Here is a 16,869-nt window from a genome sequence, read left to right as displayed (position 1 = left end):
TTAGATGATATTTAAAATATAAGAAAAGCAAAAAGAAAAATAAAACAGACAACATAGGCCCACTGCTCATCTGAAGAAAGAGAACATAACTAATATTTGTGTACCCCTTCCCAATCATAACCTCTCTCAAGAGAACTACTATCTTGAACATGCTATTTATCTTTTCATGAATTTCTTTTTTTTATTACATATGTATCTGTTCCTAAACAATACACAGTTTTTACATGTTTTTAACCTTTATATAAATGGTTGGCAACTTGCTTGTTTTTTAAATTCATTGTATTTGTGAGACTGACCCAAGTTGATATATATAGTGCAGTTCATTTTCACTCATATATAATATTCCACTTTATGAATGCATCATAATTTACTTATCCATTCTTCTGTCAATGGATATTTAGGTTTCCTTTTTTGCTTTGTTTTTTTTTTTTTTTGCTATCATAAACAGTAGTACTATGAACATTCTTGTACATGTTTCGTTGTTTGAGTAGACTTAAAAGTTTCTCTAAGATATACACCTAGAAGTGGAATTGTTGCATCTTGGGGTCACATATTCTTCAAAGTGGTTGTACCAATTTACATCAACAATTTATAAATATTTCCACTGATCCATATCTACAACACAGGATATTGCCAGATTTTAAGATTTCTGTCATTCTAATGATTATGAAATGATGTCTTGTGATTTTAAAATGCATTTCCTTGATTACTTCCACATCTCATGGGTCTGCCACATTTTAGGTTATACTAGAAACATGTTTCTCCCTCTATCATCACCTTCCTCTAAACCATACACAGACTTCATCTTTTCTGAAAAGACCAAAAGAGATGTCGAGCCTTCAAAATTACTGCCACCACTCAAAAATCCATAGTTCTGCTATCATTCAAAATCAGCCTCCCTCAAACTATCCTCATAGTCTTTGAAGAAATACCTTTCTTTTTGAAAACTTCAAAAAAATATTCTATTTAACCATTTACCCTCTCCCCCAAAACTATAACAAATATCCTCATAGCCAAATCTTTGTGCACAATGTTAATTATTTCCTCTGAATCATTCCTAAAGGTAGCACCTTTGGGTCAAAGGATATAATTATTTTTCACGATATCTTTAAAACTCTTGATATATAGTGCCAAACTGCACTCCAAATGTACAGTATCAATTTAGGGGTACAAGAGTATATTTCTTGACCTTCTTGACAATCAGTCAGTTGTTGCTGGGAAAAAATCAAATTTGACCTTGCCCACAACAAGACTATTGTGTGAATCATCAAGGATATCTTCCCAACCTTCATGAAGCCATTTACAAAAGGCAAATTATTTCCCCACTCTGTCATGCATTAAAAATATTAAAGAACAGAGGTCAAATGTCTCACCATCAGTTTCTTGAACTTGACCTTTGTTTGACCTATTACCACCCACTCTTTCCTGCTTCCTATATCTGACATTTGACCAGCTAGTGTCTTATCAGTTTAGCTAAATTCCAGGATCTGGCCTCCCAGGCCTGCCCAGGGTTGGCATGACAACTATGTAGATAATAACTCACAAGTATGTTTCCAATATCATTTGAAATGGAATACGACCCGTAGTACATTCATTATGTGTAATTTCTAAATACAACTGTTCACTTTTTCAACTACTGTATCTGCGATAGGTTTAGTAGGGCCAAAAACACAAATGGAAACGAAGAAATTACAACAAGCCTATCAGCTGAGTTTACAGAAGGTAGCCCTATGGCAGGCAAGCCTGGCCCCTCCCTGCTAACCAGAGGGCATGAGGACCTAACACTTGTAGAGAAGATGGTCTCAGCGGTATTTTCTCCAAGCTTACACCTGACACAGCCCCAAACTGTCTAAGAATAGCCTGCAGTACCTTCCTGACTGGTATTCTACTCGGGCCAATCTTATATTTCCATGTCTGAGCAATACTCGCTGGACTTCCTGTCTCCACTTCTCAGGGCCTCACTGCAATTTCATTTAGTCAAGGTATAATCTCATGATTTGCCAGCAAATGTTTACTGTGGCTTCTCCGTGCATTTATCACATGCTTCAAAATCTCATTCCTTCCCAAACCTTCCTACTCTCATCAGACAGTCATGTTTTCCACACTGCTGTGTTGGGAGAGGCTATATACCTTACACCACTAATCATTTCAATTTTTTCACTGCCTCCTTCATCTTTCCTCTTTCACGACCTTTTTCACTCTGAAAAACAAGTATAACTTAACTTCATTAAACATACACATACTCTCCCTCACTCGCCTCTTCCTCTCTTTCTTTCTCTTGACCCAACCATTCCTTCAAACTGTTATCCCATTTTGCTCCTTTCTTTAACTGACAAGCTTCAGCAAAAACTATTTCAATTATCTCTTGCTTCCATCTCCTCTGACAATCTGGTCTCTATCTTGTAAGTGCCCTTTAAGAGTAAAAATGAATACATTTTTTGGAGATGGAGGGGAAGAAAATTCCCATCAAATAATCCTTGTTCTCATATAATGTCTAGAGAGGCAATGAGCTTATTAATAGAAAATTCTTAAGTTATAAAGCTGTATTAATCTACCTATTCAAAAGAAGTTACGTAGTTATAGCCAGTTACTTCAGTTAGTGAAAATGAGGATTAACAGACACATTTTAACCTATAGAATAAGCATTTTACCAAACCATATGTTAACAATTCAATCTGAGGTAAGAGCCAGGGGACTCCAGCCATCTCATCATAACCTGCTCGGCTGCTATAAGGGCTAAAAGGATCAACAGCTTGTCGAATTTGTAAAGTGCAACTGCAGTCCACTGGTTGGAAAGTATTGAATTAGAGTACACATAAAAATGTAATGATAAAGAGAATAATGCATATAAAACTAAAGAAATCCAGTTAAAGTTATACTAAGATTCAGGCCATAAATACTTTCATTTGAAAAAGAAAGAAAAAAACTGAACCAATTCTTCTAAATAAAAAAAGCAATGTAAAACAATATACCATAAGCAAGAGGTAAGATTTAATAAAGATGCTAAATAAATTAATGTACCAAAAAAAACTATAATACATGAGGAATTGATTCTTTAAGGGTGTAAGGAAAGACACAATATAACAAACCACCAAATAAGACTGATCAAGAGAAAAGGGGGAAAAAAAAAAAACAATTAATATAGACACAAAAAAGGTTACATAACTACAGATACAGAAACAGATAAAAATCCTAGCTTTCTATATATATTATTACATGACCTTGGAAAGTTACTTAATCTTTATAAGTCTCAATTTTCCCATCTTTAAAAATGTATTTATCTCATTTGGCAAGGATTAAACAAGATAACCACTCCTGAATATATAGTAGTTTCTGGCACAGAGTAAGCCCTAATAGATGTTAATTTTTGATGTCATTATTATAATCAATATTAATACCAGTCTCCATGCAAATGAACTGGATAATCAATCTGAAATACGATTACCTATGAGAGCCCAAAGTACCAAAATCAACATAAGGAACAGTAAAAAGAACCTGAAAGGGACAACTGATAACATCATCAAATCACAACCTTGACAACCATCCCGGTATAGGTGGTTTCATGGGTGTTAATATCAAATTTTTTAAGGCCCAGAATATTCCTGTGCCACTAAACTGTTTCACAGAATAAAAAACAATGAAAATCAGCCCCCAATTTGTAATTTGTTTCACACAGCTGGTATAATGCTGACATCTAAACTCCACAAATATAAAATAAATACATACAGAAAACTACAGATCAGGCAAACTTACAAACATAAATATTTTACATAACAAAACTAGAAACACATTGAATTCACTGTTCTATTAACAAATACACTCATCAAATAGTTTACTCCAGGAATACAAAACTGGCTTGATATTAGGAAATCTGTTAATGCGATTCACGGGATAAGTGGGTCAAGAGAGGAAAACATGTATCACCTGAAAGATGTGGAAAAGACCACTGGATAAATCTCAACGTCTATCCACATTTAAAAAATTTATCTAGTAAAGAGAAACAAGAGGATACTTTATTTTCATTGTAAAGACTAGCCAGATCAAATCTCATGGTAACACACTGTAATGTATACAGGAATTCCTATAATGTAAGGAATAAGACACCACTATTGCACCACTATTTAACACTGTTCTGGGAGTTATAGCAAATGCACTTAAACAAAAGCTATAAGTATTGAGAGAAGAGGTTATCTCTAAGAGAAAAATATACAGGTTATAAAACATTATAGAAAGTATGACTTTTTGTATTAAAAATATACTACTGCTGAACTGTACACTTAAAAATGGTTAAGATGGCAAATTTTATGTTATTTTATTTTTATCACAATGTAAAAAAAATATGTACACACAAGGATATAAAAAGACTGGTGGTTATCCCTATGGTATGAGATAACTCTTAGTTTATCTGCATTTTTCAAATAGACCTCTACTATGGCCTACACTATATTGAAAAGTATCTTTTAAAAAGAACTTAAAAACATAACCTTTAGAATTCATACATAAGTGAAATTACATGAAATAGACGAATTTATATAATAAAGAAATAAAGCAAGAAAACACAAACACAGAACTGGTAATGAGAAAGACAGTATACCGGATTAAAAGAATTAAACATTTTATGTATCTAGACAAGATGATTTTACACATGAACTATTTGAAAACTTTCAAAGAAAAGATAATTATCAGATTCTATAGGAGTTTCTCTAGAGTAGCACTGTCCAATACGGTAGCCACTAGCCACACATGGTTACTTAGCACTTGAAATGTGACCAGTTCATCTGATGAAGTAAACTTTTCACGCTTTTTGATTCCAATCTATTTAAATCTAAATAACCGCACGTGGCTAGTGGCTACCAGTTGGACAGCGCAGCTCTAGAGGGTGGGAAAGATGAAAGCTTCTCATTTTGGAATTGCCATGCTACCAAGAAAATAATGGCCAATTGTATTCATTATACAAGAAAAATCTGGATAAACCACTACTAAATTGAAACTAATGGTATATGAAGGGAATATGCAATGATCAAGTGCTGTGTTTTTTCTCTAGGAATGCAAGGACATCTTAATCAGAAAATAAATATAATTCATGACATCAACTATAGCAAGGAGATAAGCTCTATAACTTTGTCTTCAGATACTGAGAATGCATCAATAAAATCCACTATCTGTTCCTGATTTTAAAAAAAGAAAATACTTTCTTAGCATGATAAATAAGAGATATGAATCAACAGGCATCAGCAAACCTGAATCTAAAATACCTGGGGTATATTCTTTAAAGTCAGGAAAGAATTAGACAGAAAAGCAGCTAAAGCTATTATTATCTATTATATTTTTACAGGCAATGTAAAAATAAAAAGAATTAAGACATAACTATTAGGAAACAGGAGAATAAAATCCAATTATCGTCTGTAAAAGAAAAATTATTAAAATCAGTTGAAATTATGAATACTAAGAAGTGACTAGTAAGGCTGCTGGTTATTTACTGATTAAAATAGATTCTTTCCAAATGGAAATGTTGATAATAAAGTATACTTAAAAGAAATTCACTTACTAGTGAATTTAAAGTATTATAAAAGTATCACAAAGGCTTAAAAGTCACAAACTGTTGGGATTTCCTTTGAAATAAATGAAATCAAATCTGCTAGTAAAACCCTTCAAAGGCTTCTGACTCCTCAGTTACCGCACATGACTAAGGATTCACACACACACACACACTTTATTCAATCCACACTGACTTCCTATCAACCCAGCAACCAACCATGGCAGAACTAAAACCAGTTCTGGAAAAGGCTAATTAATATTTATTATTTTCCTTATGTTGTGAAAAGAGGAGTATCTTGTTTCCTCTTAGAATATGCCCCTGAAATTTTAAAGATTTAACCACATGGAAGAGATCTCAAAGTGTCTAAGAAAAAGCTAAAGATTTGGAATTCTAATTTAATTTCCCCTCACATTTTAATAGGAGCCTGTTGCAAACATTTATTTTTAGAGATATTCTCGGTAGGGAACTGAACAAAAGACTATTGTGTGTTAAACATGTGTTAAACTCTGGTCCCATCTATATCAACTTTTCAAACATCAGGCTGAAATTAAATGATTCTAAACTTTGAATCAACTATTTCCAGACCACAAAATCTATTCCACACTTATCAGTCAGTTTAAGTTTTCCAAGCAAGTTACAGCTGAGTTCAAATGTGAAATCTGCAATTTTCAAGTGCCAATAAAAAACTTTCCTTTAGACTTTGCTATATACACTGACCTGTTCAAGAATGCCACATAATGTCTTCATTTCCTTCTCCAACATAAGTTCTCATCTGCAGTTGATAAACCTGACTCAGTATCATTTCTGATGAAATGCATATGGCTATCAGTCATACCACTCTCGACTATTCTCTTATTAAATAACAATTACAACTTTTTCTCTAAGTTAACAAGAGTAAAAAAGACAGAGTTTACAGGGCTGCTGCCCTAATCACTAAAACACTGCTGTATTCATATATAATATGTGTCCTGTCATGGGCCTGCTAAAATATAAAAGGAAACAAGAAATTATCTATGATTAGTGGTGTGGTCGTTTTAAAACATGTCCACAAATTCTTTGACATGTCTCCCATCAAAAGGTGGAGTTGGTCCCCTCCCTTTGAATGTGGGCCAGTCGTAGTGGCTAACTTCTAATAAAGAGAATGTGGCAGAAGTGAGGCTGAAGACTTTGGAGGCCAGGTCATAAAAGCTGATATAACTTCCTCCTGGCTCTTCCTCTTGAGATGCTCACCTGCAGACTTCACCCCCATGCTGTGAGACAGCCAAGCAGCCCTACGGAAAGGTCACATGTCCCAGCCCAAGTCCCACTCCCAGCCAAGGTCCTAGCCAACAACCGGTGTGAACCGCCAGACATATGAGTGAAGAGAGCCTATAATTCCAGCATCTGGGTTTTGAGCTCCTCAACCGACACCATGCGCAACAGAGACAAGTTGTCCCACCAAAGCATGCCCAAATCAAAGATTCCTGAAAAAAATGAAAGCTATCTTTGTTTTAAGCCACTAGGCTTTGGGTGGTTTATTATGTGGCAAAAGAAAATTGGAACACATAGATTAGTTCAATCAAATTCAGCCATCTAACTTATTCTTTTCATTTCAACCCCCACCAAGAAGACAAACTTGTTTCAAGTTAAAAAAAAAAACTTGTGCTGACATACCTGGTCTTAGTCAACTCACTCTAGCAACCTGATGGCTGGAATCCCAGCGTTCACGACCCTTGGCTGCCAGCTAGCTTCCTCTCGGACTGTGTGCTCCTCACCTCTTAACATACCAGAATCCCTGGCCTTCCCTTCTGTCCTACCTTAAATTTGCTCCTAGCTTTGAAAAGTTGCTTTTATTAAACACCTGGCTTATGAAATTGCTGCTACTGCTACATATGCTCCAGTTTTTCAATCAATGAACAAATGAAATTTGCCTAAAAAGGTAATTCTGACTCTAAGGCCAGTAACTAGTTCAAGATGTTCTGATGGAACCATTCAAATGGGTTATCAACCCAATGAAGTAACCATATCAAAAATTTACTGTTCCTCCTAATGAACAATAAGAAAGGAAATATCCTAATTACTGAAATAAGATTTTTCTCTAAGAAACACAAGGCTGAAAAGTTAAAGCTAGAAGGGACTTTGGAGATAATCTAGTTTATGATTTTTTTCAACCAGAGGGATATTGACATAATCCAGGGAAGATTTTCATGACATAAGCACTAAGAATTTTTACCTCACTCTATCCTCACTGAAATGTCAACCCGCCATAATATAACGGCAGTTTTAAACTTCAATTTTGTTTGTATTTTATAAACCAAAATGTACAAAATGCAATTCTGTTTATATTGTATATCTACAGCAATAAAATGTCCTCCATACAATGCCATTTAGCGTTCCGTCCTTAAAGTTTAGGATGTATGATAAATATAAGAGTATACGATAAATACAATAAAAGCAGCCCGGGGAATCTATAAATAGTCTTCTTAGAAAAAAATTCAAAATGCTGTTCTATATTTACCATAAGAAATGTTAGTAATCACTGCTTTAGTCCAAATAATTTGGGAAAACTGCAGTCCAGAAAGGTTATGCAATTGGCCTGAGGCCATATAACTAGTTAGTAGCAAAACCGTGACCAGAATTTTGGTATACTCATGTTTTCTAGTCATGCACGATTAGATTTGGATTAATAGAAAACAATTACTATGTGTTTCGATTCAAAAGGCAAGTCAAAGTGGTTGGCTGGATTCCAGTTCCTTCAATGCTACAATCATAATCCTTCTGGTGGACTATCTTCTTCCTCAATGTAAAGAAACAGAACCTTAATGGAGGGCCTCAGGCAGCACCAGGCAAATGCGGGGGAAGGTGGCTCATAGCGTAGACTGGCTATTCAAAAGCCATTCACAACCCCAATATCCTTTGCCTTAACTGTAGAGGCTGTAAGAATAAAATACTCAGTCCCCAGGCTCCAGTGTAGCCAGGGGTGACCATACGACAAAATTACAACAAATGAGAATGTAAACACAAGTCCCTAAGAGGCCATTTCTTCCCAAATAAAAACATTAGTGCTGTGAGAAGGCTTTTGGCTCTTGTGTCCTCTTCCTGCCAGGAATGTGGATGTGATTCTTGGAGATACAGGAGCCACCTTGGTTCCATGGGGTCAAAAGCCACATGCTAAGGACTGCAAACAGGCCGACAGAAGGAAGCTGGCTCTCTGATGACATGGGAAATCTATCACACCAGCCCTGAACTGTCTATCCTCAGGCTTCCTATTGACTGAAGTTTAAGACTACTTAGTTGGTTTTTTGGTTACCTGCAGCTAAACATAACCCTAACTCTTATATGAAATAAATCGGGCTTTTCCCCTCAATCCATTTTGTCCCAAAGTGGTGCATCCATTTGTCTTATAGCTAAATTTGGTAAACAAGTATTTAGTCACCTTCACCATCACCCCAGCTCCTACCACCACCCCACACTTATTTTAAAAGATCAGTAAAAGAAAATGAGGTATATCTCTTTTCTCCAAGAGAAAGAAAGTTTTTAGTTTGTAGTAGGTCTCCTGTAGCAGATGGCAGAGTCAAGGCTGCCTTGGGAGGCAGATGAAAGAGACATGGTTTCCCTCCTTATAAACCACCTAACCTCAGTCCTGGACAGCATATGGAAATCAAGAAACAGAAAGAAGAAACCAGAAACTATTGCATGTCAAGTTCCCAACCTACTGGGGAAAGAGCACAAATACTGGGCCTTAATTGGAGGAGATATTACAAAATCCATTCATTCAACAAATACCTTCTCTTTCACTTGAGTATTGTGTTGGAAATCCTCCACCTCACCTTCCATTTAAGAAACAAACTGGATTCAGTCTGAGCAAAACAGTAATTCCAAGGAAGGCTTATAAACAAAAATTGAATATTTTCCATTCTTCTTCCCATGTCCTTCCTGATAAAGTATTTTGTTGGCTGTGGGAGCTCAAAGAGTTATATTAATTGTTAAGGATCAAAGGCATTTTCCAAAGGGATAGAAAAGAAGAGGTAACTGATGAGAAGCTAGGAATTCTACTAATTTCATGCCCCCCACCAAAGGAATTAAAAAATAAAGAAAAAAATTTATCTCTGTGAGGGAGTGGCAAAATGCCTTGGCAAATTTCTTGGACTAAAGTTCACAAACTCCGGATAAATCTTTAGCTGTCTTGGACCAGTAGTCCAGACCATTTCTCTAAAACATAAAAAGAATTCTCAGCCCAAGCAATCACCCAGTAAAAAGCTCTACAGCTCACAAGAACTAAGGGTTCAGAATCCAGCAGTAAAATGGGATACAGCATTCCATACACACTCAGGTTGCTGTGATAATCGAAGAGAAATTCCTTAATCTAAGACTTTAGGGTTCTACTAAGGACACAAGGAGCAGAAGCCAAGCACATAATAAACACAAAGGAGAGGAGGAATAATATTTATAGATACAAATTGATAACTACTGTTAGTAAAGCAACATTCAATGGATAAAAATTATTGGAAGAAAAGCAATGAGTTAAATAGACCTTTACATAAGAATAGTTTCCAATAATTTAGTACCAGAAGTATCTTAGTCTTGATGACTAAGTCATCATCAAGACTGACTTTTGAGTGAGCAGGAATTCTCCTTCTCGCTCCCAAACAAATGTAACTCCAGCTTAGGATAAATATTCAGATTACTCAAGCAGTACTTTTTTCACATAGAACTACCATAATTCACAGCAAGTTACTGATCTATATGCTAATTACTCAAATGCACTATGTTAATGTCTAAGGACACCAGAAAAAAATAATCAAACTAAAAAAGAGATCAAAGTCATTTCCTTCAAAGATGTCACTGAATTTGTGTGATATGTTAGGTAATCTCTTAGAATAGAATATAGATACAATACACAGAACCACCCTACCTAGCACATTTCCTGGAGGTACTTCCTCCAGATCTTCCAGTTCCCTTCCCATCAGAAGATACAGGTTTTCCAGAGTACAGCACACCATGTGGGGGACTGGGGGAAGGTCATCTAGTGGAGCTGAGAAGCCTAATGGCACCTGGGCAAAGAAAAATGATTGAAGATAAGTTAGGAGGCATTAAATGAAAATATTAGTTAATATCTACAAAACTATTTTTATTCATAAGTAAGAAATGATGCACTCACATTTCACATAAACCTGAAACATGCAAATTTGAAATGGTATGATATAAAAATAAGTCTCAATTTATGAATAAAATCTGAAAAAATGAAACCTCTCAAATATTTGAAATTGTCAAAAATTCCACATAATCATAAGCTTTATGGCTAAATAATAATTCTATGTGACATGGTAGCACCACATTAGTTAATAAAAAAAATCTCCTAGCCCCTTGTTAGTATTTATATGAACCAAGTCATACACCATTTCTGGTGACTACTGTGCTATTATTTCAACACAGTAATATTTCATGATTAATCACTTAAAATTGTTTTAATCTTATTATAATGTCCTTTAAGCATTCAACAAGGGCTGGTGATACAGCTGAGTAACACACAAAAATGAATAACTTTGGAAGAGTAGTTAGATGTAATAAAAATGCCCCCAAAATGGCCAAACAACTGCTATTATATGCTATGTTGTTAATCTGGAGAGAGCACAGTGAAATAATGGGGACACTGATGAGAAGACAGAGCACACACACAGCAAAAATATGCTACAGGATAATAGATTTATGAGCTTCCCCTACATCATACTTATTCTTATGGAGATATTAATTCAAATTATTCAAGTTTTGTCAAGAATTATTCAATATCTTGAACAGTATTCAAGATATTGTCTTGAATTATTTGGTAAGCTCCGTATAAATGCAAGTAGCCTGAAAGCATTTCAATCGACCAACTTATCTTTGGTACCCACAGGCCCAAGGCACTGTGCTAGTGTTATGAAGAGAAAACAGAAAACAATGTTAAGATATAACATGTACAAAGATAGATAACATCACAAACAGAGTGAGTGACAAAAAAGCAGTACAGGCAAATGAATTCATCAAAGCTCAGAGGAGGGAGAAGCTATTATGTTAGGGTAGACTCGGAAACTTCAGGAAAATGATGGCCCTTCAGGGACATGCAACATTTGAATGTATATGTTCTAATTCAATGACAACTCTGCAGGGTAGCTCTAAAGACAGGTTGGAACGAAATAAAAAACAGAAGGATTAAATAGGAAGAAACAGAATTATCCATAGACAATGATCATCCACTTAACCTATAGATAAATTATAATTGGTAAGACAGTTTCATAAGGTGGCTAGACACAAATCAATAAGCAAAAGTTAACTGTATGCCTATAGATTAGCAAGAGAAAAAAATTTTTTTAAAAAACAGCAATTTTTAGAATAGCCACAAAATATAAGATAGCTAGGAACAAGTCTAACAAAAGTGATTAAAGATCTTTATGGAGAAAATTATAAAACTTCAATGAAAAATATTTAAAATAACCTAAATAAATGGATAAATATACCTAATACATTCATGGATAGAAAGATTCTGTATTGCAAAATGTTGATTCATGCCAAAGACACGTACTGATCAGAGGCTCAACAAGGCTTCTCAAAGAACCTGACAAACTGACTGTAAACTTTATATGGAAGAGTAAAAGAGTTAGGAATAAACAAGACACAAAGAAAAACAAGTTAGAAGGACTGGCTTTTAGATGTTAAAACATTTAGAAATGAAGACAGCACTGAACAGAGACAGTAACAAACAGAAAAAAAGAAGTGTAATAGTCCAGAAACAGAACAATGGACATATGAAATGTGACTTAAGACAGAGCTGGCAAAGCAGATTAGTGGGTAGAGACGAGACTATTTAATGAATGGTGTTGGAACAACTGGTTATTTGTATGGGGACAAAACTGAAATTGGATCCCTTCTTCATATCATCTACAAACACTGAATTAAACCTCTAAACATGAAAGGCAAAACATTAAACTTTAGAAGGAAACATAGGAGGAAATTTTGTCTTCAGTGTAGTCATAATTTTAATTTTCTTAAACAAGATACAAAAAGCAAAACCCATACAGGAAAAGACCCCATACAGGAAAAGACTGATGAATTCAGCTACATTAAAATTAAGAACTTCCATACATTAAAAGAATCTAAATAGAAAATGTGACCAGTTCTAAAACTGGAGAAGAAATTTGTAAAACTTAAAACTAAAAAGGAATTAGTATCCAAAATTTACAAAGGACATCTAAAAACCACCATTAAAAAATATATATAGCACAACAGAAAAATAGGCAAATGACCCAAAGAGAGATCTTCACAGGAAAAAATATGAATGACCAACAAACATACTAAAAGAATAACAAGGAAAATGCAAATTAAAACCACATCAAAAGACCATACCATACCCATCAGATTGGCAAAAATTAAAAGTCTGACAATAGCAAATTTTGGTAAGGATGTAGACCAACTGGAACTATTAAACACTCCTGCTGGGGGTGTAAATCAGAACTACTTTGGAGGGCAATTTGGAGCTAATTAGTTAAGCTAAAGATATCCATACTCTATTACCCAGACAATGCCACTATGGTGTATTACCTAGAATTTCTTGCAAATGTGCACAAGGAAATATGTACAAAGATATTCAAGGCAGCACTGTTTAGATCAGCAAAAAATGAAAGCAGCCCAAACATGTAGTGACAGGAAAATGGATAAAATGTTTATTTATATAATGGAATATTGTGTAGCAGTGAACAATGAATGAACTACAGGAATAGGCATCAACATAGATTAATCTCACAGTGTTAAGTAAAAAAAGCAAGTTGTATAGGAAGAACTACGTTAAATTCCATTTATACAAAGTTCAAAAACAATATATTCTTTTGTAATGCATATATATATTGTAAAACTATAAAGAAAAGCAACAGAAGGATGTAGCAGACAGACTAAAGCTGGTCCCCCATGATCCCTGCCTCCTGGTGTTCACGCCTTTGTGTAATCCCCTCCTCCTGAGTGTGAAAGAGGCCTGTAACCTGCTTCTCACCCATGGAATAGGGCAAAGGCAATGGGACGTCACTCTCATGATTACGTAACATCACACAAGACTCTGTCTTGCTAGTAAATTCATTCTAGAGTCTCCTCACTGGCCTGAAGGAGTAAGCAGCCAATTTGGGAAAGTCCACAAGACAAGAAACTGCAGGCAGCCTTTAGGAGCTGAGGGTAGCCAAAAGCCAGAAAGAATCTGGAGCCCTTAGCCCTGTAGGGACAGGGACATGAATTCTGCCAACAACCTAAGTAAACCTGGAGGCAGATCCTTTCCCAGCCAAGCCTCCAGATGAAAACAAACCTAGTCACAAAGTTGCAGCTTTGTGAAACACTAAGCAGGACCAACTAAGCCATGTTTGAACTCCAAACGCAGAAACTGGGAGACAACAAAACATGTATTGTTTTAAGCTGCTCAATTTGTGGGAATCGGTAATATGCAGCAATAGAAATATAATACAAAGGATAAACACAAAAGTTCAGGTAGGGTTTACTTCTGGAGAAAGCTGGAAATATTTCACAGTTTTTTTTAAAAAGTAGGTTGGAGTTAGATTTCATGGGGCTCTGATTACTGAAATAAGGAGTCATTTGTGCTGTCAAATCATTTTATTACTGCTCCGCGAGTCATTTGACACATGAGCAGTTGATTTCAACCTCTGGCCCCACAAGAGCAAAGATACTCTATGCAGAGAAGATGAACAGGAGTGCTCATGGAATTTATAATGCCCAATAAATCAGTGTTCTACTAAGTAACAATTTCTTACTCAGCTTGACAGTTTAAAGAGTAAAAAAACAAAAAAAATTAACCAATACTTGACCCTTACTGATAAATAACAAACTATCGACTACGCCTAAACCAAAATGTTAAGATTATCACAAATGGGTTTTTATGCACGCCATGACAGCACTTTCAGCCTACCATAAAATATAACCCTAAACACATGAATTGCTGTGCTCCTTCTTGCTAAATCAGAATACACCACAGCCCAGCAAGGCCTGCTTAGCCACCACTTAGCCCTGTAATCTCCAAGGACTAAATTGCTAAAACTGATGGAATAAGCATTCAAGGCAAGGAAAGTTGATGGCAGAGACTTCCTTCAACTGCCACCTCCTCTCTCTCACTTAAGCCAAGTACATTAGCTTCCCTGGTTTACCGCCAGGAGAGGAGCATATGCTTTTCTGCTCGTGATGCCGCATATCTTACAAGGTCTTACTGCTTCTTGCTGATCCTGACTGGCTCCCTGGACCTCTGGCATCTTCATCATCTTATGACCTTTATTACTTAATTACTATGTATATACCTTCCAATGTACAAAACTGTTCTAAGAAGCTCTGGCCTGTGGTTTCTTTTTTGCCCTTTGGCTCAGGTGTATTTAGATGCTGACTGTTCACCTGCGTAGAGACCCTCCTGATCAATTTCTGGCGGCTGCCTACTATGCAACTGCTGTCTGTCACCTGCTCACTGCCTAGGCCTTAGGCCTGCGGCGCCTAGTTTCTGGATCTCCATATTTCTTGAAGATTTGCCATTGCCCTGGCTGCAGCATGACATCTGTTCTTACCAGTTCTTTCCTCTAGCTTTGAAGAGAAAAGCCTTATAATTAATTAAATAAGGCCTGAAAACTTGGTTCATACACTGGTTTAGTTTCCTAAATGCTACTAAGTGAGACAAGTTTACCAAATTTTACCAAAGCAACACAAGAGGAGATACATGGATTCATCCAAATGTGCCTTTCTCCAGACAAAAATAAATCTACTAAGGAGGCAGTTACCAATCTCAGCCAATCTGAAAAGATATCAGAACCCTGAAACAATATACTAACATTTTACTTCCAATTCTTACCCGCTGCAAAAACTCAACTGGACTGTATTTGGGCCCCAAGACAAAAATTTTCTTTCCTCTTCGAGCCACACCACTGAACACTCGAGCAAATGCAATAAAAGACTCTTGGCTGTCTCCTTCCTGGGGCACAGGTTTAGGGGTCATATCCTCTACCTGCTGCTCATCACCTGCCAGAAACAAAAGAATAATGAGTGCCAAGAACACTCTCTGCAACCCAGAAACTGCCTAGAAACACAGAGGGAACAGTGAATATGACTTATTTGGCCCAGTTTCAGGAAAAAAACACCAAGAAAGAAAGAATATTGATAAAAGCTACAATTAAAGCTAAAAGCTCAAGAGTTAAAGGATGAGTGTCCCAAGTTAAGTAAAAACTACTTTGCACCAAGGCCTATTTAGGAAAGCCATACCTCTGGGCTCTTCTCCCTTTGGACTTGTTTCAAGGGCACTCCCATGTTGGCTGGGCCCCGAGGATGCCTGTCCCTGCGCTGCTGCAAGCTTCTCCGCGTGCCTTTGTCTTGCACGCTCACGTCTCTGAGCAATTTCTTCCTGAGTGAGAGGTCTATAGGATATCACAAATATGTTAACATCTGGCAACATCAAGCACCTCTCAATCCATTCAAGCAGGGAAACAGCAAGTATTAACGTGGCTGGATAAGAGGATGATGGGTTCCAGGTCCCTTCCAGGCAGAAGGTTTCTCCACGTTCTCTCTCTAGCTGTAGCAATAGGAGAGAAGGCCTATCAGGCTTTCTCTGAGAATGCTGTGTCCCCAGCTATTCTGAGCTTATGAACTGACATGAAAGAGCCCATGTTCCCACACAGAGCCATGCAGAATAGCATGGAACCTTTCTCAGATACCCATATTCCTTCTGGATGAGGCAAAGAACAGCGAAAGGAAGGGAACGAATAACAGATACCAGGGCACAGAACATCTCTGCAGAGAAACAAGCTTAAGACCTCAATAAGAAATTGAGGTTTCCTCCACAAGTACAAAAATATATCTTCATGGAGAACTGGGGTCCAAGAGGAAGAGTTCAAGGTCAGGCTGAATGCTGGCAATTCAGCAGGACAAAAAGGACAAATTGTGATTATCAGCTATCATTAGACCCAAGAACCACCATAGGAAAGGCAGTGTGTGGATGTGTCTGTGTGTCTGTTGGGGTTAGTCTGGGGTGGGGCTAGGGAGGGGATAATTAAGGTATTTTTCCTAAAGAATTATCCTCATGTCTGACAAGCCACAAAGAGGGCACTTAGAGCTTTAATAACAAAAAAAAAATCTTTACAAAAAGGGAGCACTAGGTTGAACAAAAATGGGCATTCTGTCTGAGAGTTTAGGTTTGGAAGGTAGAAACCAAGTAGGTACACTAATCCCCAGGATTTGGCTTTTTTTCCACATGTGGGTCTTCATGCACCAACCTGTATACTCAGTCCTAACACAAGAGCAAGACCATCTCCTGCCCTAAAGTTGGCAAAAGTGTGGAGCATCTTTAG

At 36.5% G+C, this 16,869-nt stretch overlaps 1 protein-coding gene across 4 annotated transcripts in view; it reads right to left on the bottom strand.

Moving 5' to 3' along the window:
- The window catches only part of EFL1 (elongation factor like GTPase 1), a 130,227-nt gene that overhangs the window by 73,073 nt on the left and 40,285 nt on the right, over positions 1-16,869 (bottom strand). For all 4 annotated transcript variants that reach the window (XM_058542569.1, XM_058542568.1, XM_058542570.1 and 1 more), the window contains 3 exons: positions 15,788-15,939; positions 15,381-15,547; positions 10,434-10,572 (listed from right to left, as the gene is read on the bottom strand). In XM_058542569.1, the coding sequence (XP_058398552.1) occupies positions 10,434-10,572; positions 15,381-15,547; positions 15,788-15,939 (458 nt within the window). The remainder of the gene's footprint in view (positions 1-10,433; positions 10,573-15,380; positions 15,548-15,787; positions 15,940-16,869) is intronic.

Source organism: Diceros bicornis, chromosome 5, assembly GCF_020826845.1.
Source record: "Diceros bicornis minor isolate mBicDic1 chromosome 5, mDicBic1.mat.cur, whole genome shotgun sequence".
In the NCBI taxonomy this organism is placed as follows: Eukaryota; Metazoa; Chordata; class Mammalia; order Perissodactyla; family Rhinocerotidae; genus Diceros; species Diceros bicornis.
Note: the sequence above shows the minus strand (reverse complement) of the source record. Positions and strands in the feature narration are given on the sequence as shown.